General features: G+C 57.2%; 1 protein-coding gene across 2 annotated transcripts in view; it reads right to left on the bottom strand.

Annotated features, from left to right (window-relative positions):
• The window catches only part of SRRM3 (serine/arginine repetitive matrix 3), a 52,650-nt gene that overhangs the window by 18,687 nt on the left and 6,633 nt on the right, over positions 1-27,330 (bottom strand). For both annotated transcript variants that reach the window (XM_055134469.1, XM_055134470.1), the window contains exons 2-3: positions 10,558-10,826; positions 5,724-5,825 (exon numbers count right to left, since the gene is read on the bottom strand). In XM_055134469.1, the coding sequence (XP_054990444.1) occupies positions 5,724-5,825; positions 10,558-10,790 (335 nt within the window). In that variant the 5' untranslated portion in view covers positions 10,791-10,826. The remainder of the gene's footprint in view (positions 1-5,723; positions 5,826-10,557; positions 10,827-27,330) is intronic.

A 27,330-nucleotide genomic window follows, 5' to 3' on the forward strand; every position in this document is an offset into this window, starting at 1 on the left:
GCTCCATCTCGGCTCTGGCAGAGACAGAGTCCCACCCACCTCGGTTCCCTGGGCCTCGTCACTGTCCACTCCCTCCCTGCCCACAGGGTGACTTGGGAGGCAGCACTGGGAGCCAGAGAAGGGGCACAGCTGGTGGGCAGCGGGCTCCTGGGGTGGTCCCGGAACCTTCTGGAAGGACTTACAGAGGATGTCTACTATGTGGGTCCAGGTCTTTTGTTTGTTTTGGGGCACATCTGGTGGTGCTCAGGGGTCACTCCTGGCTTAGGGGACAGCATGGGATCCAAACCCCTTGTAATGAACCAATGGATGCCTACTGCCCCCTGGTGGTTACTGTCAGCCAGCCCAGACCCTCCGCGGAAGGAAATGGGGGGTGGGGTGGGGGTGGGGGCTGCAGTCTCAGACCAAGAACAGCAGGCCCAGCACACAGCAGGACCCCTGGAACCCGCACCTTTGGGGTCCCAGACGTGCCTCTGCTCCTGTGAGGAGCACAGTTGTGGTCTCTTTTGGTTTTGTGTTCTGTATTTGGGGTCCTCTCTGCCTTTGCTGTATGCCAGTCTCTTCTGTTTAAGTAGCTCACACTGTTCCCTGATTCCATTCAAAACTTCCTGACTGAGAGACTCTGTCCTCCCCCCATTTCACAGGTGAGAAGACTGAGGCCCAAGGAAGGAAAAACATCCCCCAAGATGGAACTCTCTGGGATAGGAGAATGATCACACCTGCTCTGAGGCAGCTCCTGGCTCTGTGCTCTGTGCCCAGGGGCCAGTTTTGGTGAGACCAAATGTGGCATCAGGATTCAAATCCTTGTCACGGCACATGCAAAGCAGATGCCCTTGTTTTTTATTTTAAATTAATTAATCATCATCATTTTTTTTTTTTTGCTTTTGGGACCCACCCAGTGGTGCTCAGGGGCTATGCGTGGCTCTGTGCTCAGGAGTGCCTCCCAGAGGTGGTTGGGGAACCCTCTGTGCTACGGGGGATCAAACCAGCATTAGCAAGACAAGCACCTTAGCTCCTGTCCTGTTTCTCCAGCCACGGAGGGGTTTTCCTTTCAAAGGTTTTTGGCCACACGGCTGGTGCTCAGATCCACTCTGGGCTCAGTGCTCAGAGGTTGTTTCTGGCAGTGCTCAGGGAACCAGATGGTGCCGGGGATTGGACTCGGGTCTCCTGATGCAAAGCAACTGCTCCAATGCTTTGACGCACACGCCTGGCTCATGTCTGTCACAATTTGGGTAAAAATTCTGTTCAGGGCTGGAGGGAGAGGACAGCAGGGAGGGTGCTTGTCTTGTACGCAGCTGACATGGAGTCAATCCTCAGCATCCCATAGGGTCCCCGAGCCCTGCCAGATCCCTGAGCACAGAGTCAGGAGTAAACCCTGAGCACAGCCAGGTGTGGCCACAGAACCAAAATAAAAAAATACTCTGTTCAGGGCTGGAGTGATAGCACAGCGGGTAGGGCGTTTGCCTTGCACGCGGCCGACCCGGGTTCGATTCCCAGCATCCCATATGGTCCCCTGAGCACCGCCAGGGGTAATTCCTGAGTGCAGAGCCAGGAGTGACCCTTGTGCATCGCCAGGTGTGACCCAAAAAGCAAAAAAAAAAAAAAATAAAAAAATAAAAATAAATACTCTGTTCACCAGTGACATTGATCTTGAGTCACATGGGGCTAGCATGTGACCTTGCCGGTGGCCTTCCCTGCCGTGGACATCACTCTGCGGTCCCCTCTCTCCCGTGTCCACCATTCGAGGTTGTTCACTCTCCTAGGCCCATTTGTGATCTCTGGGGCTCCTCACTGCGCTGAGATGGGGGGCGGGGGTGCTGGTGCTGCACCCTGGGGCGCAATCCAAGTGCAAGGCAGGGCGACCTGGAGGGGGAGCACAGCAGGGACGCGTGTGGTCTGACTGCCCTTTCTCAGGCCTGCAGTGTTTACCACCCACCAGGACCAAGCCAGAGCCCTGGAGGATTCCTGACCAAGGACCAGCAGGGGGCGTCGCTGGCTGCAGGTAAGGGGAGGGCCGCCACTCAGGCTCCCTCTAGCACCTCAAGGACAGGAAGGGAAGAACGAAGACTCTATGATCCTAACGCCAAGCACTGAGGCCAGATACTGTTCTCAGCCCCTTGTGCACATTTATCTCATTTAATCACTTAATGCCCAGAAGCCACCTGTGACTGAGCCAACATTCCATTCCAGAGAATATCATGAGCCATAAAGAGGGCAGAAAGATGGATGCATAGGGTGAAGAATAACGGTTCCAGTTTTTTAAAAACCAAAAAAAAAATGGTGGGTAAAACTTATTTTTTTTTAGGGGGTGGCCCCACACCCGGTGGTGCTCAGTGCTTACGCCTGGCACTGTGCCCAAGGATTACTCCTGGCAGCTCTCAGTAGACCATAAGGGGTACCAGGTATCAAATCCAAGTTGACTGTGTGCAAGGCAAGTGCCCTATCTGCTGTATTATTGCTTTGTCTCTCCTTATGTAAATTTGTTTTTAAAGTTGAGGGGCTTTAGGGCCATGCCCAGGTGCCTGCTCCTGGCTCAATGGTCAGGGGTCATTCCCAGGGGTTCTTATGGGAATGCCAGTAATTGAATCCAATCAAGTGCCAGTAATTGAATCCAGGGCCCTTGAAAACAAAGCCCGTGCTGAGCCCTTAACACTATCTCTCCAGCCTCTATTTTACCTGCGGGTTCTGGGGAGCAAACCTGAGTTGTATGCTTGTAAGGCAAGCACACTGGTGTTCTACTATCTCTCTAGCCCCTAGGTAAAGCACTTTTTTTTTTTTTGGTTTTTGGGTCACACCCGGCGATGCACAGGGGTTACTCCTGGCTCTTCACTCAGGAATTACTCCTGGCGTTGCTCAGGGGACCATATGGGATGCTGGGATTAGAACCCGGGTCGGCCACGTGCAAGGCAAACGCCCTACCTGCTGTGCTATCGCTCCAGCCCCTAGGTAAAGCACTTTTTAAAAAATTGTGCCAGGGGCCGGAGCGATAGCACAGCAGGTAGGGCGTTTGCCTCTCACATGGCTGACCCGGGTTCGATCCCCGGCATCCCATATGGTCCCCAAGCACTGCCAGGAGCAGTTCCTGAGTGCAAAGCCAGGAGTAACCCCTGAGCATCGCTGGGTGTGACCCAAAAAGCAAAAAAAAAAAATGTGTCAGTTGTACTTATGTGGTGGTGACTACTTTTCAGTGAAATATGGTAGATCTCTTCTTGCTCTATAGGGACACAGAAGGTGGCCATCTGCCACCCCCAGGAGAGCGTGGGCAGAACCCAGCCATGCTGGCACTGGGGCCTTGGGCTTGCAGCCTTCAGATCTATGAGAAATAGGGGCTGGAGAGATAGTACAGCAGGTAAGTCACTTGCCTGGCATGCAGCTGATCTGGGTTTGATCCCCAACATCCCATAGGGTCCCTGAAGCACCTCCAGGAGTGATCCCCGAATGCAGAGCCAGGAATAAACCTTGACCATTGTTAGGTGTGCCAATTCCCCGCCCCCCAAACCATGAGAAATAGCTGCAGGTCTATGTGGTGAAATCGGTTAGTGTGTTCGGCTGTTAATTGAGTAGTTGGTGGTTCAAACCCACCCAGTGCAGCCCTAGCTTTGGGGTCAGAGTGATAGTACAGCAGGTAGGATGTCTGTCTTGCACACAACCCACCTGGGTTTGATCCCCAGCACCCCATAGGGTCCCCAAGTCTGCTAGGAGTGATCCCTGAGTGCAGAGCCAGGAGAGCAAGCCCTGAACATCACTAGGTGTGGCCTCAAAAAAAAAAAAAAAACAAAACCTGGGGCTGGAGCGATAGCACAGCGGGTAGGGCGTTTGCCTTGCACGCGGCCGACCTGGGTTCGAATCCCAGCATCCCATATGGTCCCCTGAGCACCGCCAGGAGTAATTCCTGAGTGTAGAACCAGGAGTAACCCCTGTGCATCGCCGGGTGTGACCCAAAAAGCAAAAAAAAAAAAAAAATAAACCTGTAAGAGTTCCCGTCACCTTGTCTGTGGCCGGTGGCCAGAGCTGGCTGGCATGGCTGAGATGCTCGGTGACCCACTGGGAAAAGTGACTGCATTGTGACGGCCACCATCCTTACACTTTTCTCATCCTCTTCTCGAGGGTCCTCAGCAATCCTGGACCTAAGCGTTCCACCTCACAGCTCCGTTCTATAAATTGAGAAGTTCTGGAGCTGCCCTTGTCTCAGAGCTGGGATATGTTAGGGTCTCAGCGCGCTGGCACTGAACTGAGCGTTAGCATGGTGCGGGGGTGGGGCTGGGTTTGCAGGCTCCCTCCAGTACCCCCACTGGGCGGCTCCATCCACAGGAAGCACAGTCCTTCCGGTCCCCACTCACCAAACCCCCCTGGGTTCAGCACCACAAACAGCTCCTCCCGGCGGGGGGCGGGGGGCAGAGTCCTGCCCACCAGCCAGGTCTGAAACTCTGGGATCCCCGCTCGGGTATTTCCAGAACTGCCTGAGCTGGAGACCCAGCAGAAAGCAGATAAAGTGACCCAGACCGTGTCCACCGCAGCGGGTATTCCAGAGGGAACCCAGGACGTTGCTCAGTCCTCCCCCGACACAGAGCAGGTGCAGGTTAGTGCTTCAGCCCGCCCCAGCTCAGCCTCCCCTGAGCGCAGGTGGGAGAGGAAACTGTTCCAGGGGTCACAGTTTGTAGGGCATTTGCCTTGCACTCGGCCGACCCAGGTTCGATTCCCAGCATCCCATATGGTCCCCTGAGCACTGCCAGGGGTAATTCCTGAGTGCAGAGCCAGGCATGACCCCTGTGCATCACTGGGTGTGATCCCCCCCAAAAAAAGCAAGGGGTCACACTTTGTCCCCCTGTTGGAAGTGCCATCATTCCAGGCTTCTGGTGTCAGACTTTGTTTCTAGAAAAGAGTAGGGAGCACCCCCACCCCAGTGCTCCCCCCTTCCTTATTTCCACCTCCCTGCCCCCAACAGCCTCAGACGAAGACAGACCTTCTAGAAACTTCTGATAATGGAGATCCTGCAACACCTCCATGGCATGTTACCCTGCATACCCCAGTTAAATACATCCATCGTCCATCTATTCATTCTCTCATTCTTTCATTCATCCAAGGCAAGAGAAGAACAGGAGGGGCCAGAGAGATAGTACAGGGAGTAGGGAGGCATTTTCCTTGCACGCAGCCGACCCGGCACCCCATATGACACCCTAGCACCATCAGGAGTCACTCTAAGCATAGAGGCATGAATAAGTAACCCCTGAGCATCGCTGGGTGTGGCCTGCCCCCAATAAAAGACAGAGAGACGGAAAAAACTCAGGAGTCCCTCCCAGGTGAGAGAGTCCCAGCTGCTGAGTTCCACGGGGAAGGAGGCTCCAGCCCTCAGGGAGGAACATGGGGGCATGAGAGAACCTGGGGGTATCGGCTTCTGGGAAGGGGGCAGGAGTGTGGGGAGAGCAGAAGCCACAGGGGTGAGAGGCAGGGAGAAATGTGCAGAGAACAGCACTCCGGAAGCCAAGGGGTGTCCAGCAGAGGGGGCACTCGGGGGCCGTGCCTGGGAGAACCAGGCCTGCAGCCAGGCGGAGCGGAGGGCTTCAGGGGTCACAGTTGTTGGGGGCCACAGACAGAACCCAGGGCAGAGGAAGGTGCTCGGGGATGCCCAGGCCCTGAGCCAGGCCGGGCCTCCCTCGTCCTCCCACCCACTGCCGCCCGGGGCCCCAGCGCCCGCCCCCCACACCGCGCCCGGCCCTGACACTCACAGGTGGCCTCCAGGCCGGTCCTCCCGGCTGAGCATGCCCTCCTTCTCCATCAGCATGTGCCGGAACGTCCCCACCTTCTGCCGCGTCTCCTCCTCTGAGTACCTGCGGGTGGGGGGAGGGGGGCGGGCTCGTGGATTTGGCTCCCTCCCCCAGAGACCCCCCACTGCAATGACTCATCAGCAGCCAGCAAGGGTCTGGCGCCCGCCCCAGCGAGCTCAAGGTCCCTCCCTCTGCACTGGCCAGCTCAGCGCACGCCCACGTCAGGGGCCCTCGCTCCCACCTTGCTCTCTCTCACTGGAGGCATTTTTCAGAGACGCCGCAGGCCTCAGGGACACTGACACTCCCAGAGCCTGGGGTGGGGGGCCGCCCATCACCCCCTGACTGCAAGATCAAGGCCAAAGAGAGACTTGGATCCAGACCCAGGAGGCAGGGGGAGGAAGTCTGGCCTTTGAATACAAGCTTTGCTCTTTTTTGTTGTTGTTTAAATCAGATAGTCTTTTCTCACTCTGTGTGTGTGGGGAGGAGCAGGGGGTGTTATTTTTGGGGGTTGTGCCCCAGCTGTGCTCAGGGCTTACTCCTGGCTCTGTGCTCAGGGATCACTCCTGGCAGAGCTCAGGGGACCTGATGGGGTTGCCGGGATTGAACTCCAAGTTGTCTGTGTTCAAGGCAAGCGTCCTCCCGCTGGACTCTCTGGTGCCCTGGAAAAAGCTTTTCCAAAGCAAACCGAGCACATCCACGTGAACTAGCACGTCGAGCCTGCGGAGATCAATGTGTCTGAGTCTCTCAGTGCAGAGACCTGACAGCAGGGATGGGGCGGGGAGGGGGACCCCTGAGCACCGCACTCCAGGGCTAACAGTTCTGTTTCCATAGCAACCTGCAGCTCCCTCTGGAACCGGCAGGTGGTTCCTGCACTGGTCATTATCTGAGATTCTCTGTGGCAGGACCTGGGGGTTCCCTGAGGGCAGGGCCAAGGCTGTCTGGGTAGCAGCTGCCCCTGCCCCGCCCTCGCCCCGCCTCTGATCCCGCCCTGACCCCACCCGCCTGGGTCTGAAGACTGCAGTCTGAAGGCTGCATCTCCCTTTTGTTCTTAAATTAAATTTATTTATTATTTATTTATGTTTCAAGGACATTTTATTTCATTGACTTTGCTTTTCTAGGTCACATCCAGAGAAGCTCAGGGGTTACTCCTGGCTCTGCACTCAGGAATCCCTCCTGGCGGTGCTTGTATTTATTTATATTTTAGCTTGGGAGCCACACCCAGGGGTGCTCAGGGGACCCTGTGTGGTGTTGGGGATGGAATTGGAGCTGGCCGCGTGCCAGGCTAGCCCCTGTGCTGCCTCTCTGGACCCTGCACTTTCTTCTTGGGGAGTCTGATGACTGGAGGAGGGGACTTGGGGGCACGGCGGGGGGGGCTGGCCTCGGGCTCAAGGATGACATGGAGGGGGGGTTCAGGGTAGACATGGTCTAGGGCAGAGAATGGCTGCATCCGGGGGAATGTTAAATCTGTCAGGGATTAATGGGGGACAGCACCATTAATCCTGACCTACTTTGTCCCCAGGAGTCCCTGACCTGAGTTAGGGGTATGAATGGGGAGGGGGCCCATCAACTCCAGTCCCCAGCCTGACACACTCTGAGTGTGCATGTGTGAGCATGCATGTGTGTGCACTCGTGTGTGGTATACATATGCATGCCTGTGTGCACGTATCTGTGTATACATGTGCATTTGCACATGTGTGCATGCTTATATGTGCACACAGGTGCATATGTGAGGTTATCGTGTGCTCACACCCTGTCACACTCTGGGTCCCGGCACTGTGGCGATGTTCAGACTAGGTTTGAGCATTTACCCAGAGACCCCTGGGCCTTACCCATGGGGCTACAGAGCGGTTGTTGGTTGGGCTGCCCTGGACCCCGGAAGGGGGCAGCGGCTCTCTGAGCTGCAAAGACACAGAACCAGTCTCTCCAGAGGTGACAGTCAGTCACTGCCACCAGCACAGACACTCACAGCACAGCCTCACTCACTCACTCACTCACTCACTCCCAGCCCTGAGGCTCAGAGGCCCGGGGCTCGCGTGTGAGCGTCGGGGAAAGACCTGGCAGGACCCTCCTGGGGTGCTGAGGGGGCTCTCCCGGCCAGGATCCAGACCCTCACGCCTGGGGATCTATAGTGCACCAAGGTCAGGCAGTGCCAGTGAAGCCCAGCTCTGGTGCTGGGCGTGGGCTCTGGGCACGCACCCCAGGGTCCGGTGGGGGAAGGACCCCATCTTGTGGGGGAGTCAGGATCCCGGGGATGACATTGGGGTAACCTGTGCAGCTGAGGCCTCGGGGGTTGTGGTGGGCAGGAGACAGGAGGGCCAAACAGCCCTGGGTTTAACCCTGCTCCCCCCCACTTTCCAGCTCGGGGCGATGCTTCCTCAGCCGCCACCTCTCCCTCTGCTGGGAAGCTGGCTGGGGGCTGGGGCAAGAGTCCGGCAGCCTGGACTTTGGTGGGGAGCTGCTCGTGGGGGGTTGTGAGCCCAGAACAGAGGGGGCAGGGCTGTGCCCATCCCAGGATCCTGCCCATTCCTCCCAGTGACCTGCCGTTGGCATCACTGGTTATTGACTCTGTTCTCTGGGGAGACAGTGGCCGGCCCGAGAGGGACAAGGAGGCAAGAACCCAACCCGCCACTCCTTAGAGGGATCCTGCAGCACTGGAGACCCCTCAGGAGGCCGCGCTGGCCTGTGGAGGATGGCCACAGGAAGTGCAGTGGCATCTGTCTCTGCAGGGCCCCAGGAGGGCCAAGTCAAATGCATTGTTGCTTGTTAGACCCCCAGACCACCCTCTGGGTCTGGGGTGCAGTAAGAGGTCCCCAGAGTGAAAATGACTCATTCTGCTGCTCACCCAGATACAGAGTTCTGGGAGAATCACTTAATCGCTTCCTTCTGAGAGCTCTGATTGGATCTTGCTTCCAGGAGGGATGGGGTGCTATGATTCCCATTTCACAGATGACGAAACAGAAGAGGGAGGGCGCCGAGCCCAGCAGTGAGAGGCCCTGAGCTGGGGTGGGGTCTGCGCAGTGGTACGGGGATGCCCAGGTGACAGAGGTAGCCCACAGCCGCCGGTGGGGAAGGAAGGCGACTCCCCATGAGGCATCAGTCATGCGGGGAATTTGCGCCATCCATCAATTTCAAGAGAGAAATTGCTTTTTAATGCGGCTACAGAACGTGCATTCCCGGGAGTTGCGGGAATATTTGTCAAATGCCTGAGTACCCGGTAAATAAACTTGAATGGAGCCGCGTTTCAGAAATGGATATTAATGACCAGGGCGAGGAACGGTGGGACTCCCCAGCAGTTCTGTTCTGCTGGGAGCCTTGCAGACAGCAGGCCGCTCAGAACAATGACCAAAACAGCAGCCCCAGAGCTGAGGGGAAGAACCAGCTCAGCCAAGGTCCAGGGCAGGGCTGGGCCCCTGGGTTGGTAGATTTCAGGGAGCTGCATCCACTGAGGAAATCCAGGGCTGAGGACTCCAAGGATCTCTCCAGCCAGGGTTGGGTGGGGATGCGCCCCCACCCCCTGCCTAGAGAGGACAGGAGGTGAGCTAGTGGGGGCTCCGCAGAGAGACTTTGAGAATGCTCGATGCCCAGAAACTGACAAAGAGAGAATTTGTGGGAGCCATTGGCCAGAAAGTGTGGTGGGGGAGTGGGAGAGGCTGGGGGAGGGGTGAGGGGCTGGGGGTTCCCAGAGCAGATGAAAGGAGGAGAAAGCGCTTTCCAAGCTCTGTCCTTCCCCAGCCTGGGCACCTGCCCACACTCCCTGCATCCTGGCAGATATGCTGGCTTAATTAAGGTCCTCGGAGGGGACTCCCCTCCCCTCGCCCCCTCTGCCTGCCTGGGGATCTCATCTCGGCCCACTCTCCCGGCTCACGCGGATTCTCTCTGCCAGCTGGATCCTCTTTTCATCTGTCTGCTGCAACCTGGCACCAGCCATCTCCGCAGGGACCTCCCCACCTGCTCCCCACTGCGGAGTACAGCCGGGCACTGCACCCCTTTCTTTCCTGATGGGTGGGGTGGCTCTGCCTAGTTCCCAGCCGAGAAGCGTGGGTTCAGCTCCTCTTTCTGACAACCTGAGTGCAGGGTTTTCCTGAACTCCAGGCTGAGGAGAGCCTGGCTCGGCTGCTAAGGGTGTGGGGGGAAGCCCAGGAGATGGGGTGTGGACAGTTTGCTGGCCACAGGCTGTCTTCCCCCACTGCCCAGCACAGGTACTTCCCAGGCTCCTGCTCTCTGGAAGTCTCAGCATCTATAACGGTTTTGAAGAATAGAGAGAGACTTGGACCAAAGAGATAGCACAGGGCTTAAGGATCTTGCTGATCTGGTTGGATACCTGGAGGGCATACGGTCCCCCAGCCTCCACCTGGAGTGATCCCTGAGCACAGCCTGGTGTAAGTCTAAGGGAAGGAAATCAGGCTCATTGGTGGTAGGAAATGTGCACTGGTGAGTGGATGGGTGTTGGCAGGTTGTATGACTGAAGCTCAATCAGGAACAACTTTGTAGCTGTGTATCTCAGGGTGATTCAATTAATAAAAAAAAAAAAAACTGGGATCCTGAACCCAATTCTGGCAGGGCTCTGCCCTCCGCTTCAAAGTGTCCCTGTCACATGGCACTGCCCCTAACAGAGCACCATCACTAACCAAAGCCCCGCCCCACCGAACAGAGCCCCCCACCTGCAGCCCCGCCCCGCCCGCGGCCCCACCCCACTTCAGCCCCGCCCCTACCACAGCCCGCCCCGCCCTCGGCCCCGCCCCCAATTCAGCCCCGCCCCGCCCCGCCCGCAGCCCCGCCCCGCCGCTCGGCTCACCCCTGCTCCTCCATCATCTCCTGCAGCTCCATGCACTTGAGCTCCACGCGCCGCTTGCGCTCGTGGTCCAGGATCTCGCGGTGCGCGCGCTTCACCAGGCCCGGCTCCGCGGCGCGCATCTCCTCCTCAGCGCGCGGCCAGGCCCCGGAGGAGGCGCCCGGCTGCGGGAAGCCGTTCGCGGCGTCGGGCGGGGATGGCATGCTGGCCGCGCCGTTGTTCACGGTGGAGGACATGGCGGCCGGCGCGGGAGCCGCTGGCCGCGACAGTCCCTGCAGGAAAGGCACAAACACGAGGCGAGATGGTCAGCTCTCGGCCGCCCGCTAAACTCTCTGCGGGCTAATCCTGGAGATTTAAAGGCTCCCTCCGGCGCTAATCCGCTTCCCCAGGTGCTGCCAAAGAGGGTGCTTGTCAGGTTTGCACCTCTGGGTCACACCTCAGGGCCTGACGGGTGGATCAGACCCTGGGCTTTGAAAGGTGCATGCAGCACGGGGAGGACCTCTGGGCCTTCCTCTCTCCCTGAACCCAGAGCCGGCCTGCCGCTCGCTGAGCTAGGCAGCCAATTCGGTTGCTGTCTAGGAAAAATGTTGATTTGTTTTTCCTTTGGGCTCCGTTTAACCCCCCTTCTCTCCAACCCCCACTGTCCCAGATCCAGTGCTCTCACCCAGGCCAGCCTGCTGAGATGGCAGGGGGCTCTGCTCTGTTACATACTCTGCAGAGGCTGCTGGGGACACTCCTCCGAGCCAGCTACCAGGGGAAGCGGGGAAGCGCGAGGGAGCTCAGGGGAGCTCGCTTCACTGTCCCCTCCTGTGCTCCAGAAACACTGCTTCTCAGTACATGACTAATGTGCCTCTGGCATTAGCTTCCCCCAGCAGACAGAGGCCCTGTAGGCTGGAGTGGGGTGTCAGCAGGTCACATTGGAACCCCCCTCTGTGCTGGGCCCCGGGGGAGCCCAGAACATCACATACAATCCAGTATAAAGCAAAGACATGCACACATGTACACTCACACCCCAGACTAACGCATGTGCATGTGCAGACACGTGTATGGACACACACATGCACCTCCCCAGAGGACAGCACACACACACACACACACACACACACACACACACACACACACACACACACACACACCCCAAGGACCTATCTCAACCAAGGGAGGCATGGAGCTATTTCCATTTCCTTTCTCCAGGCTCAGCTGGTTGCTAAGCAACAGGGAAGCCTCCTTCCTGAGGAGTGGGGACACGGGAGGGAGGCGGAAGTGGAGGGACTGGGCATGTCTGGACATCCTGGGTGAGCCTTTCCCTACAACTTGCAACCCCCCAGCCTCAGAGTCGTGGGGTGCAGGGCTGCTCAGAGTCACAGAAATGGAAGGCAGGGAAGAGAGGTAGGGGACACTCACAGGGGACAGTAGCAGCGTCTGTCCCTGGCTTCTGGGCTGGGCTCCTTCCTTCCTCCCTCCCTTCCTCCCTTCCTCCCTCCCTCCCTCCCTCCCTCCCTCCCTCCCTCCCTCCCTCCCTTCCTTCCTTCCTTCCTTCCTTCCTTCCTTCCTTCCTTCCTTCCTTCCTTCCTTCCTTCCTTCCTTCCTTCCTTCCTTCCTTCCTTCCTTCCTGTGTGACCCTGAGGCTGGCATTGACCTCTTCTGGTCTCCGGCTGCAGCATCCACCTGCCCCAGCAAGAGCTGATCGTGGGCCTGCAGGGTCACTTCCGGCTTCTCTCACCCTCTCCCCCAGCTCCCTGCTTCTGTCCCTCACCCAGCTCTGCACCCCGACTCGTCCAGTGCTTCTCCACTCACAGCCCACTCCACAGCAGAGCTCTGGAGTCCTGCTCCCACGTTAGCCACAGTGAATGGCTTCTGGGGACCCCTTCATCTGTGGAGCTTCTGAACCCGGCACTGCAGTCTCCCATCAGGACACCTGGGCCCTTCTCAGGGACAGTCCCCTTGTTGCCACCAGCTCCATCCAGACCCTCAGTGTTGGCCCGAGCCCCACTTTCTGCACTTTCTCCTTGACTCATGGCGTCCAGTACTAACCGTGACCTTGGTTAACAGAGGGCTGGCCTGACCTCCTTAGGGTCCCCGCTGTCCTCCCTCCCTCTGCCTCCAGGCCTTTCCACTGGCAGCTGTTTCTCTGACTCCTTGGTGTCCTCGGTCACTGAGTGTAGGAGGGACCATCTTCTGGAGCACTCCAGTGGAGCCTTGTTTGCCTGGGGGGCGCTTCCAACCCCCAAACCAGCACAGCACCTAACCCACCCTGGTGCTCCAGGCAGGGGGTTTGGCTTATGGGTCATGCCCAGAGGTGTGGTACTCAGTGCTGAAGGAGCACTGCTGCTGGTGCTCAGGGGACCAGGCAGCGCCAAGGACTGAACTTGGACCTCCTGCATGCAAAGGCTGGGCTCCAGGGCGAGGCATTTGCCGTGCACGTAACTGACTCAGGTTCGACCCCTGGCATATGGTCCCCCGAGCAACACCAAGAACGATTCCTGAGTGCAGAGCCAGGAGAAAGCCCTGAGCACTGCCAGGTGTGGCAGGAAAATAAAAATAAAGAAGCTTGTGCTCTAGGCCTTAAGTGCTGCCTCCCTCCCCCACCCTCTCTCCTTGCCCCACCCCCCACACACACATACTCTCTCTTTCCCTGGCACAGTTCGCCTCACTATTCATCTCTTGCTCGCACCTTCTCCTCCAGCACCAACACCCCAGCCTTGGCCATCTGGCCCACATCACTCTCAGGGCTCGGTGACCTTGTTTTTATTGCTCCCTTGTGCTGGATTCTGCTTCCCTTTGCTCTTCTCCACCTGGGGAATATTTACCTCCTCCTTCAGGGCTCTGTCCAATGTCACCCTCTCCAGGAAGTCTTCCTTCCTACCAAGGAAGGACTCATGGCCTCGGGACCTCACCCACGTAGGCTGCTGGTCCTCAGAAGGTGCCTGGCCCTGATTCTAGACTGTGATCCCTTTGAGGGGAGGGGAGGCTTCACTGCCAGAGTCACGGCACCTACCACACTCAGACACGCTCCTGTCTTGGGGAGTCACCCCGCTTGCTTCCCCTCTGATGCTCCTTGAGGTCAGGGGAGGGGTGGGGGGAGCAGCTGTGGATGCACTCACCCCCTCCGCAGACACCCCCCTCCACCACCACCACCACCACCTACCTCCAGCGTTCGGGGTAGTTCTGCTAAGTTACTAAGTCCCTCAGGAAAGATGGAAGGTGAGAGGGCAGAGAGCACTTCCGACAGCTCCCCAGAGGAGTCGGGGATGCCAGGCAGGCATTCAAAGAAGGCAAGTTACTCAAAGTATGATCCAGAACCCCCAGAGAGAGGGCAGCCCCCCAGAAGGAGGCACTCAGCCCGCTTCCTTCCCAGCTGAGGCTGCCGGGCCGACGGGGTTACGGCAGGTACAGGGACTCTACATGGCCTCCCCGTGGCCCCTCACCTATCCCTGTGCTCTGGAGCTGGTGGGGATGAAGCTCGCAGCTTGGGTAGACCAGCTGTGGCTCAGAAGCGCCTGTCACGGTGCCATTGTCACACTGGAGTGCTGTTTCTCAGCGGTGCTTATGAGCTACTCCTGTAAAGTGCTCTGGGACCACACCCAGGGGAGCTGGGGCTGGAACCCAAGCATTTTTTTTCTTTTTGGGTCACACCCGGCAATGCTCAGGGGTTACTCCTGGCTATGCACTTAAGAGTTATCCCTGGTGGTGCTCAGGAGACCATATGGGATGCTGGGAATCGAACTTGGGTCGGCCGCGTGCAAGGCAAACGCCCTACCCACTGTGCTATCACTCCAGCCCCTGGAACCCAGGCATTTGCATGCAGAGCCTGAGCCCTTTCAGGCATCTCCTCAGTGCCCCGTGCTACAGAGTGTGTGTTCAGAGCCGGCCCACTGGACTCCGGCCTCACCCACACCAGACCCAACACAAGGACCGGAGGGAAGCTGGTGATTTGCTGAGGAGTTTCAGCTCAAGAGGGCTCCAAGACACAGAGCCAGACCCGAAAAAGACTCAGTAGACGGACAAGCTGGAAGGAATCAAACATTGGGCCAGAGTGATAGTACAATGCGGAGGACGTTTGCCTTGTACATGTCTGGAGACCAGGGTTCAACCACTGGCACCCCGTAGGGTCCCCTCCTAGCACCACCAGGAGTGATTCCTAAGAGCAGAGCCAGGGGTAACCCCTGAGCATCGCCAGGTGTGCCTCCCTTTTGCCCCCTCCAATAAAAGAGATGGAGGGACCAGAGTCAGGTCAGCAGCTGAAGCTTAGTTGGTCTCTGTCCCCAGGCACCACCAGGAGCGACCCCCGAGCCCTGAGCTCTCATGCCCCCCACACCCACAATAAAACAAGCAGAATAACTAGGGGACTGGAGCGATAGCACAGAGGGTAGGGCGTTTGCCTTGTATGTGGCCGACACGGGTTCGATTCCCAGCACTCCATATGGTCCCCTGAGCACCTCCAGGGGTAATTCCTGAGTGCAGAGCCAGGAGTAACCCCTGAGCATTGCCGAGTGTGACCCAAAAAAAGCAAAAAAAAAAAAAAAAAAAAAAGCAGAATAACTAATGATACATTCGAAAACTGGGTTCCAAGCTAAGATTCAGGAATGGGGTAGATATAGTTTAGAAGTGGTATACTGGGGGACGACAGGGATGGGGGTCAAGGATCATGGACCCCACAAGAACCAACATACAGTATGACGCCCCCAAATGGCATGTTCTTGACAGCAATATAAAGTGGAAATGGGACGGTGCTAAGGTGCTAAGATTTGGACCCTAGACATAGCGTCAGAATCCCAGGCTTCAAATCACTGAGAATTGGGGGTACGGAAGGTCAGCCTGTACTTGGGGGGCAGGTGCATCAGAAGCCTGATGAAGATTGCCGCTGTGCCTCTAGCCAGACACCAGCAACTTGGGACTAAGTTTCCCGAGAAATTAAATGGCCAAAAGTTAGGTATGTGGGAGCCACCCCCACAAACCACCTCCAGTTCAACTATACAAGCTTATTTATCAGCTTTGCTTCAGAGACCTAGAAATAACTTCCAAAGAGATCAAAAGCCACAGTTAATCTCTCTTTTTTTTTTTTTTTTTTTGCTTTTTGGGTCACAACCCAGCGATGCTCAGGGGTTACTCCTGGCTTTACACTCAGGAATTACTCCTGGCGGTGCTTGGGGGACCATATGGGATGCCGGGGATCGAACCCGGGTCGGCCGCGTGCAAGGCAAACGCCCTACCCGCTGTGCTATCGCTCCGGTCCCAGCCACAGTTAATCTCAAACCTGCGCAAGACTGAATAGACCAGGGTAAACTGGAGGGGGCAGGTCAGCCTGGTGCCCGCCCACACAGAGCCTCTGGCAGCCACTTGCTCCCACAGTCCAAAATCGCTGCCACGGGCAGGAGCAATAGCACAGCGGGTAGGGAGTTTGCCTTGCACGCGGCCGACCCGGGCTCGATTCCCAGCATCCCATATGGTCCCCTGAGCACCGCCAGGAGTGATTCCTGAGTGCAGAGCCAGGAGTAACCCCTGTGCATTGCCAGGTGTGACCCAAAAAGAAAAGAAAATCGCTGCCATGCCCCCAGCCTGACTCCTGGGATTGACTTTACCAAGATATAATCTGCTGAAAATTCAGGAATGCGAGTTTTGTGACCAAAATCTCCAGGATTTCTCAGGGCTGGGATGGGCTACCTTCCCCCCACCTTCCTGTACTTCCAAAAGCCTCAGCAGGCAGGTCCATACTCCAAAACTGCCACCCAGTTAAATAATCCACTCCAACCTTACCTTCCTGAAAAAAATACTGGACTCTCTAAACAAATGTGATGACCTCTTAGTATCTATATTGCAAATCATAATGGACAAAAGGAGGGGCCGGAGTGATAGCACAGCGGGTAGGGCGTTTGCCTTGCACGTGGCCGACCCGGGTTCGATCCCCGGCATCCCATATGGTCCCCCAAGCACCGCCAGGAGTAATTCCTGAGTGCAAAGCCAGGACTAACCCCTGAGCATCGCTGGGTGTGACCCAAAAAGCAAAAAAAAAAAAAAAAAAAAATGGACAAAAGGAGAGAGAGAGAGAGAGAGAGAGAGAAGAAAAGTGCCTGCCATAGAGGCAGGCTGGGGGGTTGGGTTGGGGAGGATGTTGGCGGATGGTGGGAGGGAAACGGGGGACATTGGTGATGGGAAATGTACGCTGGTGGAGGGATGAGTGTTGGATCATTGTATAACTGAAACCCATTAATGAATAGCTTTGTAATGGTCTGTCTCATTGATATTCAATACAAAACTAAAAAAAATGAGTAATGTGGAGTTCATGCCCACTTCAGTTAGCTTAATCAGTAGCTGAATAAATAGCAGTACTCCTACATTAAAAAAAAATCACTGAGAATTGAAGAGGATTTAAGCGAAGCTGGTGGAGTCAGCGGGAGGCTGGTTAGAAGTACGTGGGGTTAGCAAATTTGACAAATAATGAAAGGCAAGATAGTGTACGTCAATTAAATTTGAATTTCATGAACTTTACGTTTGGGACATGCACTCAAAAATTCCTCATTGTTTATTAAATTTAACTGGGTTAAGTAGATTTTCTTTTCTTTCTAGGGCCGCAGTGATAGTACAGCGGGGAGGGCATCTGCCTTGCATGTACCTACCTGGATTCAATCCCCAGCATCCCATTGAGTCCCCTGAGCACTGCCAAAAGTGATCCCTGAGCACAGAGCCAGGAGTGACCTCTGAGCATCGCAGGTTATGTCCCCCCAATAAAAACAAAACATAAAAAGAGATTTCATTATTTTTCTTCTGGTGCTGGGACTCGAACTCAGGGTCCCATACAAGCTAAGCATGTACTCTATGCCTGAGCTACATCCACAGCCTTTAAGTCATATTTTGGAGCCTCATTCTTCACCCTGGAGGGCACCCCACATCTCAACCACAGACGCATACGCTCGGCTTTTGCCCCTCTGAAGAAGCCCACGTTCCCTTTTTGAACACATCATTTCTTCCTCTCCCCCTACATTTCTCTAATTGTATCTAAAAGTAAATTTCCTTTTAGATAAAATTGTGGCCAGAGTGGCAGCACAGCAGGAAGGGCATTGGCCTTGCATGCAGCCAACCCAGGTTCAATCCCTCACACTCCGTATGATCCCCTGAGCACTGCCAGGAGTGATCCCTGAGTGCAGAGCCGGGAGTAGCCCCTGAGCACTGCCAGGTGTGGCCTCCCCACAAGATATTGTGTTTTTGTAGGGTCAGGGAGATAGTACAAGCCTTAAGGCATTTGCCTTACATGTGATGGACCATGGTTCTAATCCTGGCATCACATAGGGTCCCCTGGGCCCTGCCAACACTGACCCCAAAGCACCGAGCCAGGGGTAATCCTTGAGCACATCCAGGTGTATCTAAAACAACCAAAAGTTGTATTTCATATGTTGGTCCTGCCTGAGACCCACTCCAGACCTACCAGTCACGACGTGTGGGGGAATGTTAATGTGGCCAAGGGTGCTGCTAAAGCCTCTGCCCCAGGACGGAGGCCAGCAGAGTGGACAGAGCTTCTTAAACTGTTCCCGCTCTAAGGCCTTCTCAGATGTCCCAGAGTTTTACAGGTCTGGGTAGAATAGTCTATACAATAGGATCCAAACCAAACATCACTGGAAAAAATAATAAATTTATTTATTTATTCAATTTATTATCAGTATTTTTTTGCTTCTTGGGTTACACCCAGCGATGCTCAGGAGTCACTCCTGGCTCTGTACTCAGGAATTACTCCTGGCCGTGCTCAGGGACCACATGGGATGCTGGGAATCGAACCCGGGTCGACCGTGTACAAGGCAAATGCCCTCCCTGCTGTGCTATCATTCCAGCCCCAATAATAAATTTATTTATTTTTAATTTTGGAACATGTTTTGGGTCACACCCAGCAATGCTCAGGCTTACTCCTGGCTCTGCACTCAGGGATCACTCCTGACGGTGCTCAGGGGACCATATGGGATGCTGGGGATTGAACTCGGTCAGCTGTGTGCAATGCCAGCGCCCTCCCTGCTGGACTATGGCTCCAGCCCCAACATAATGTTCACCTTTGAATATTCTGGGGCCCCAGGGGGGCCACAGGACCCCTAGTGGAGAGATGCTGAATGACCTGGTTTTATGTGGTCCACAGTCTGAGAGGCTGGCTGCCAAGTATGCTCGGACACCGGGCCAGCTGCGGCACGTGTGACCACTGAGGGCTGGACTCACCCAGTCTTTAAGGCACGAGTCAGGAGATGCTGGAAAATGCACACTTTACTGCTGCCCTGGAGTCATACCTGGTGGTGCTCGGGACCAGATGAGGTTCCAGGGATGGGACAGGGCCATACACTTGTGAGGTGAGTGCTTTATCACCGTGCATGTCTCGGGCTTGCAACTGGCCTGTTCCCGCCTGCCTTCCCTCCCTCCTTCCCTCTCTTCCTCTCTCTCTCCTTCCTTCCTTATTTATTTTGGTTTCGGGTCACACCCTGAGATGCTCAGGGCTTGCTCCAGCTCTGCACTCCGGGATCACTCCCCGCAGGCTCGGGGGACCCTATGGGGCACCAGGGGCCGCACCCAGGTCCGCTCCATGCAAGGCCAGCACCTTCCTGCTGCACTGCGGCTCCAGCCCCCTCCAGGAGCGGCTCAAATGGGAAACACGTTCTGCCACTCCCCAAGCTCTCACCAGCATGGCCTGGGCCCCGGGCCCCGTCCTGGCACAACACAAGCAGCGAGTGAGGAGTTAACTCCTGAGCACTTCCGGGCGTGGCCCAAACACCAAACAAGTGTCCAGGAAGCCTCAGAGCCTGGGACCACCCTGCGGGGGCTGAACTCCGGCCCCAACTTGGGAGTGGCCATGGCACGGGAGGAACTCAGAGGAAAGAGGCTGGTCGTGGAGGGGGCAGACGCCGGGGTAGGAGGGGGGCACCATGGAGAGGAGCTGGCCTGGGCCACCTGCCCCTCCCCCTCTGCTGGTCTCGCAAAGCCCCTCACACCTTCCCACCCTGGCCGTCAGCACCATGGACAGCTCCGCCGCCATGGACAGGCCCTGGACACCTAAGCTGGGACTCAGAAGGCTCTTGCAGGGGTCCTGGGGGCAGCTCCCCTTTTCTCCCTCTGGGGTCTCTTTTCCTCCCCCATTTCCATTTCTCCCTCCAGAGCACCCTCCCCTCTCCCTTCCCTCCCCCCCCCCACCCCTGCTCCCTTTCCTGTCTCTGGCTTCCAAAACACCCGCTAGTGATGTCAGGACTCGGGCCTCCAGCCCTGGAAGGCCCGACTTCCCTCCGCTCCAGGCAAACCATCATTCACAGGCATATAGTGTCCCCACTTTCTGCCACCAACAACTTCCTGCTGTTCCAGCCACCTCCCCCACCCCAGGAGAGGGGGCAGGGAGAGAAGCAAGGAAGACGAGCCTGAATTCATGCTCAACTGACCCCCTGACTAGAGATCAGGAAACGCTTCCCCAAGCCTCAGTTTTTTTCATCTGTGAAATGGAGATAAAAAAAAAATACTCCCCGTGGGCTGAAGCAACAGCACAGCGAGTAGGGCGTTTGCCTTGCACGTGGCCAACCCGGGTTCGATTCCCAGCATCCCATATGGTCCCCTGAGCACTGCCCGGAGTAATTCCTGAGTGCAGAGTCAAGAGTAAGCCTTGTGCATCGCTGGGTGTGACCCAAAAAGAAAAAACATACTCCCCGTCTCACAGCAGGGGTGGGACCCTTTGTCCTTCTCGTGACAAGCCTGTTAGGAAGAGGATTCTGGGCACCCACCTCCTGCCTCCCACACCGCCTGCTGGGAGGAGCCAAAAAGAGACCAGGAAGGGTCTGCCTTTGTCTGGGGACTTCGAGGAGCTTTCCAGGGGCCAGGAGATAGTCCAGGCCCTTGTCTAGCATGCAGGTTCGATTCCTGATACCTCACAGAGTCCCCGGAGCACTGTCAGGAGTGATCCCTGAGCACAGAGCCAGGAGTAAGCCCTGAGCAATGCCAGGTATAGCCCCCAAAACAATAGCAACGACAAAGAAGCCTTCACAAAGGCGTTTGAAAGCAGGATCTGTCGCATATAAGGGGGTGGGGACCAAGACTGGGGCCACAGGTGCAGGCCTAGAGCATGACACCCCAATGGTCTGTGGATAAGAGGGCCAGAATGGAAAGGAGGCATGGGGGTACACTGCCTTTCTCTGAAGATGGGGCCTGCAAATATGGTGGAGACCCTCCAGGGGAAAATGTCCCCAGGGTAGAGGGGACTGTGCACAGGTGCCTACAGACTGACCAGTGGGGACAGGACCCTGACATGCCTTCAGGAGGCTCCTGGTGCTCCCAAGCTACCTTGGTGTTCAGTCTCCTGATTCAGAAATGGGTTTGTGCCCGTGCGGCCCCAGGGGAGGACGGAGCAGACACGGGCAGGGTCAGTGCCGCAGGGCCACCAACCGCCCTCTAGGGAATGCCATGTGAATAGCGCCGGCTGGTCGGTGCCCCCCACCTGGTGAGCCAGGGGGAGGCGGGGCCGAGAGATGGCGCAGGGCTAAGGTGCTGCTGTGCGAGCAGCTGACCCAGATTCCATCCCAGGCACCCCCCAGGGGCCTCCGAGCACAGAACCAGGAGTGATCCCTGAGCACCCCCGGGCTGCAACAACCAAACACGAAAAACAGAAGAACTGAGAAAATGCAGAACCCAGTAGGTTAAGCAGCATTTTCCCCAAGTCAGACCCGACTCCGATGGCGACGAAACCACAAACTCTGCACAGAGCCGGGCTCTGCATGGATTGAGAGCGGCCAGCCCGGCTGGAGTGGCCGGCAGCAGGGGGAGCTTCCTCTCTGCCTCCTTGGAAGTCTCTGGAGAGGCAGGCGCGACGTGTCTGTTACCCAGCCCTGGGCTGCAGGGGTGGAGGGCGCTGGGAAATCTGCTTTTAATTATTCAGCAGCTCAGCTTCCTGCCGCCCCTGGCTCGCCGGCTTGGCCAGAGCCTCCAGGTTAGGTCTGTCTGGGGTGACGGGTGGGCTGGTTCCAGCCGGGCTGGAAGGGTGGTCTGTAGGGGGCGGCCTTCCCGCTACCTCCCGGCCTCTCCCATGCAGCCCTGCGTGCTGTCCCCATCTCTGCAGTCACTGTCGGGGCTGTCCATGGAGACAGCAGGTTTGGCCAAGTTCCCAGATCCAAGATGGGATGTCTGGGCCGGCCAGGAGAAGGACAAGCCTGCCACCACAGAGAAAGCCAGCGTAGCCGGCTCCTGGAGGAGCCACTGCAGGCACCCCAGGCCTCAGATACTCTCCCTACCCCCAAGAACACGCTGTCTGTCCTGCTTCCTCAGCCTGGCTTGTGCTCCCTCCCTCCCTCCCTCCCTCCCTCCTTCCCTCTCTTCCTCCCTTCCTTCCTCCCTCCCTCCCTCCCTCCCTTCCTTCCTTCCTTCCTTCCTTCCTTCCTTCCTCCCTCCCTCCCTCCCTCCCTCCCTTCCTTCCTCCCTTCTTCCCTCCCTCCCTCCCTCCCTCCCTCCCTTCCTTCCTTCCTTCCTTCCTTCCTTCCTTCCTTCCTTCCTTCCTTCCTTCCTTCCTTCCTTCCTCCCTTCCTTCCTCCCTCTCTCCCTCCTTCCCTCCCTTCCTTCCTTCCACCCTCCCTCCCTCCCTTCCTTCCTCCCTCTCTCCCTTCGTCCCACCCTCCCTCCCTCCCTCCCTTCTCCCTCCCTCCGTCCCTCCGTCCCTCTGTCCCTCCGTCCCTCCCTCCCTCCCTCCCTTCCTTCCTCCCTCCCTTCCTTCCTTCCTTTCCTTCCTCCCTCCTTTCCTCCCTCCTTCCTTCCTTCCTTCCTTCCTTTCCTTTCTCCCTCCTTTCCTCCCTCCCTCCTTCCTTCCTTCCTTTCCTTCCTCCCTCCCTCCTTCCTTCCTTCCTTTCCTTCCTCCCTCCCTCCTTCCTTCCTTCCTTTCCTTCCTCCCTCCTTTCCTCCCTCCCTCCTTCCTTCCTTCCTTTCCTTCCTCCCTCCTTTCCTCCCTCCCTCCTTCCTTCCTTTCCTTCCTCCCTCCTTTCCTCCCTCCTTCCTTTCCTTCCTCCCTCCTTCCTTCCTTCTTCCTTCCTTCCTTCCTTCCTTCCTTCCTTCCTTCCTCCCTCCCTCCCTCCCTCCCTGCTTCCCTGCTTCCTTTTTTCCTTCCTTTTTTCCTTCCTTCCTTCCTTCCTTCCTTCCTTCCTTCCTTCCTTCCTTTCCCCTTCCTTCCTTCTTTCCTTCCCGCTTTTTGGGTCACACCCAGTGATGCTCAGGACATCCTATGTGATGCCAGGGATGGAACCTGTGTGGGCTGCATGCAAGGCAAGGGCCCCCCGCCCCCGCTGTGCTATCACCCCGGCCCCATCTCCTCCGCTTCCAGAGTCTTTATTTTGGGTCCCACTCTCGGCGTTGGCTTCCCTCCATTGTGTCTAGTGCTCCCTGACTGACCAAGGACTCTCCCAGCCTGGGTGGGCCCCTCACGCCCAGCTCTGGGTCTGACCCCAAGCAGCCGTGAGCTGGAATCAGCCTGTGTTGCTCGGACGGGGAACTCGCTTTTAGTCTAATCCCCAACGCATCTCAGGTGGGAAAGGGCCCTGGGCACAATGCTTTGGGTATGTGGGCCCTGGCGTGGCTACAGCTGCCCTCTGTGAGCTCCACAAGGCCCTGGAAGGACCAGCCTGACCCCAGCTCCCTGTCCCAGCCCAGGGCACCTGCCCCTGTTCCACTTGGATCTGATTTGAGTTCTGGGAACTGGACATGGCTAGATGGGTCATCAGTATTCAAGCACCAGCGAACTGAGGAGATCCCAGGACAGAGCTGACCCAGGGTGCAGAGTGGACACTGCAGAGCTCTCCGTGTGCAGACCAGAGCCATGTGGACGGGGAAGTGCAGCCCCGACTGGCTGCAGCCGGCTGGCCCAGGACCCATGCAAACTACCAAGGGTCTGTGTCTGAACCCTCCCAGCCCTATAGTCCACCCCACCAGGGTGGGGGAACATTATCCCCCTCTGCCTGCAGGACCCTCCTCTTCCCTGCCACAACTTCCTGCTGGGGGAATGAACATGGGCCTGTGGGGGCACATGGCACAGGATGCAGGGGCTGGAATCAGTATCTAGGCCATGGGGACATGGCAAGGTGTCATGGGGTGACTCCTGAGTACTGGGAACTCCTGGAGGCAGGATCAGGGGTGCTCCTCCTCCTCCTTCACCCCTTCCCATAGGGTTAGCCCTGGCTGGGCTCATGCCTGGAGCTGGACGAGGGAAGGTGAAATCAGGCTAAGGAACTGTATAACCTCTTTCTATTGTTGCTTGTTTTGGGGGCCACACAGGCAGTGCACAGGGCTTCCTCCCTCCTGGCTCAGCGCTCAGGGATCACTCCTGGTGGGACTTGGGGGACCCTATGGGGTGCCAGGGATTGAACTCTGGGTCAGCTGTGTGCAAGGCTCGCTGTGATATCTCGTCAGTTCCAGGTATATTCAGGATATATACTGTCTTTGCGGTCAGTTGTCCCCTTCTGCGCCAAGGGTCAGGAGTCCGGGTAGGGTGGGGCAGTGCTGTGCATCCCCAGAAACCCTGGGCAGAGAGGAGATGTCTGTAGCGCCAGGCCCCTTCTATTCCCTGGTGTGGGGGCAGCTGCCTCACGCAGGCACAATCTCATTATGGAAAATCCCTCTATTGATTGGGCTCTCATCAGCCAGGCTGCCCCTGGCATATCCCCAGGTCCCTGCCGGGCCTGGGTGAGATCAAAGAGAGAGTTGGGCTGGGGGCTGGAGCCGCCTCGTCCTAGTCTGCCTTTTCCCATCGATCCATCCAGATGTACCTCCTGTCGCTAAGCAACGGCCCACAGAGTCTCCCGGTCCTCCCCCCCCTGGGGGCTGCAGAATTGGGCAGTAAAGGAAGAGAGAGACCCCATGTTCATCTCCCAGCATCCCTTCCCCAGCTAGAGATGTCTGTCTCCAGGCAGGGGGGCCCTCCCCGTGCCCAGTCCTGGGACCCTGACCCTCCCACCTATATGCCTCCCTGTTCTCCCTAACATCTGAATTCATCTACGTCATCTCCAATGCCCCCCAGCCCCCAAAACCTGGCTCTCAAGAACACAGGCCAGAGATTCACCAGAGAGGGGATGAGCCCTGGGAAAACCAGCTCTGAACCTGGTGGCATTTGGAGCCAAGAGCCGGATTCCGAAGACAATCTGCACCCCAGGGACATCTCATTTCCCCCTTCATCCCAACCTAGGATGTGTCGCATAGTCTTTGGCTCATGTGACTGTTTCAAGCGTTAGAATGGGAAGTTGAAAGTTGAGTTTGAAAACAGGCAGAGAGGGGCTGGAGCAATAGTGCACCAGGGAGGGCGCTTACTTTGCACACGGCCGTTCCAGGTTCCATCCCAGCCTCCCATAAGGTCCCCTGAGCAATGCCAGGAGTGTTTTCTGAGCACAGAACCAGGAGTAAGCCCTGAGCATTGCTGGGTGTGCCTCCCCCCACCCCCCCCCAAAAAAAAAACACAAAACAAAATTTAAAAAAGAAAAACAACCTTAAAACTGGAGGAGAAATGCTATGCTCTGGGGAGCTGCCATGGACCGACTTTGATCTCGGGCCATCACATCTCCGTGGGAGCTCAGCTGCCCCTTCATCTCCTTTAACTGAGGACATGAGCTCTGTCCTGACTGTGGTGGGGGGGTGACCTACTCACATCACTCAAATCTTTTTTTCTTTTTTTTTTTTGCGGGGGCTATACCCAGCAATGCTCAGGAGTTACTCCTGGTTCTGCACTCTGCACTCCTGGTCATGCTTGGGGACCACATAGGGTGCTGGGATAGAACCTGGGTTGACTGCATACAAGGCAGACGCCCTCCCCGCTATATTGCCTCGGCCCCTGTCATGACTTATTTAGGATTTTTGTTTTATCAGGGCTCCCCCGCCAGAAGTGCTCAGCAGACACGGGGTCATCCTTGGCAATGCCTGACCTGGCAGGGCCTGAGAGCTTAGAACTCAGGGCGGCAGTGCTGAGAGCGTCGGGCCAGCAGAGACACACTGGCAGCCCTGGTGAGCCGTGCTGTGCTGGAGCCCAAACTTGGGGCCGTGCAGAAAGCAGACAGGGGCTCTGCCTGGACGATCTCCCTGGCCTAAAACTTGAGATTGTTAAGATCTCTCCTTGGGCCGGAGAGATAGTAAAGCGCGCATGCAGACAACCTCGGTTTGATCCTCGTCACCACAGATGGCTCCCCGAACACTGCTAGAGGTCACTCATGAGCAAAGAGCCAGATATAGGCCCTGAGCACCCCAGGTGTGGCACAATTGCCCCTCACAAAGGAAGTCTCAATGGCCGCTGCCCTTCTGAAGCCCACCCAGGTATTCCGGTAGAATCTCGGTTACCTCTGGCCCCGCGTCCTATCTCTTTCATGCCACTAAGTAGGAGAAAGAGGTGATGAGCTTCCCAAAGTGTAAGGAACCAAGGCCAAGGAGCCCAATGGCTAGGTCCCAGGCTGTCATCCCAGCCCCTGCGCCCCTCCCACCGCCTGCCTTGAGCCCCGCCCACCGATTGCCTTGAGCACCGCCCACCGCCTGCCCTGCGCCCCGCCCACCGCCTGCCCTGCGCCCCGCCCACCGCCACAACTCCCGCACACCGCCTTGTCCAGTCAATCCCCCCATCGGAGAGGTGGAGCATCCCAGGGTCCTTGACAAATGGCAGCCAATTAATGTCAATTAATCTGATTAGCTTAATAGTTAATTAAGCAGTGAATCAACATCATTGACAATAACCTATGGCTCCTGTGGGATTGGGGGTGGGAGGCAGGAAGGGTGAGAAGGAAGGAGGTGCCCCTCCCACCCGGTCGGAGAGCTGGGCCTCTCCTGCGTCCACGGCAGCGCTGAGTGTCCATCTAGTTCAGGCACCAGCCCCAGAATCATCAGGGCTTCCGGCCCCCAGCTGCAAACAGACAAAACCCCCCCACCTATCCCTGAGGCCCTGTCCGGGGTGTAGAGGGTCTGGATATGACAGGAAACTAAACTGTCACCCCAGAATCCCAGATTTCTCCCTCCTCGGCTGCCACCACCGCCATCACCGCGCACCCCAACAAGGCAGTGGCAGCCCCGGTGCCCTGGGGAAAACTGCAGCCCTTCATGAAGCCCTTCCTACAGGCGGAGACCCTGCACCTTTTGTGCTGCGCCTGCACCCTGCACAGACGCTCTCCCTTGGAGGGTCAGGTCTGGCCCCCGAGCCGCCCTGTGCCTGTCCTGAGGGCTGTGTGGGTGTCCACCTAAAGCCCTTAGACAGTGCCCAGAGTGTGAGCATTGTCAGAGGTGGGGGCATTCATGGCAACTCATAGGGGACCCCTGGTGGGGAGCAGAGCACCGAGGGCAGACGTCAGACAGGCTGCACCCGTCACACGCTACAAGTCCAGGCTGGAGAACAGGGAGTGAGGAGGATGGGTTTCCGGGCGGAGGCGAGAGCACACGGGGGTTAGAGTGCCGGCCTTGCACACAGCAGACCCAGGCTCCATCCCTGGCACCGGAGAGTCCCCCCAAGCCCAGCAGGAGTGATCCCTGAGCACAGAGCCAGGAGTCGGCCCTGATCACCTGAAGCAAGGCGAGGCCTGGAGCACCAGCTGGCGGCTTCCCCAAACACAGCCCCTCAACTCGCAGTCAGGATCCGTCCTTTCAGGCGTGCCACAGACTGTTCGAGAAATACCCAGGTGGGTTCTCTGCCCCTGGAGATGCCAGCTGCAGTGACTCTGAGGGTCCCCAGTGGGGAGGAGCTGAGCTGCAGGAGGTGCGGCCCCCCACAGAGCACCTGCCACAGACCCCACTGTTGGCTCTGCCTGGCCACACTGCACCGCCGTGCCACGC

Source organism: Sorex araneus, chromosome 4 (genome assembly GCF_027595985.1).
Source record: "Sorex araneus isolate mSorAra2 chromosome 4, mSorAra2.pri, whole genome shotgun sequence".
NCBI classification, from domain to species: domain Eukaryota; kingdom Metazoa; phylum Chordata; class Mammalia; order Eulipotyphla; family Soricidae; genus Sorex; species Sorex araneus.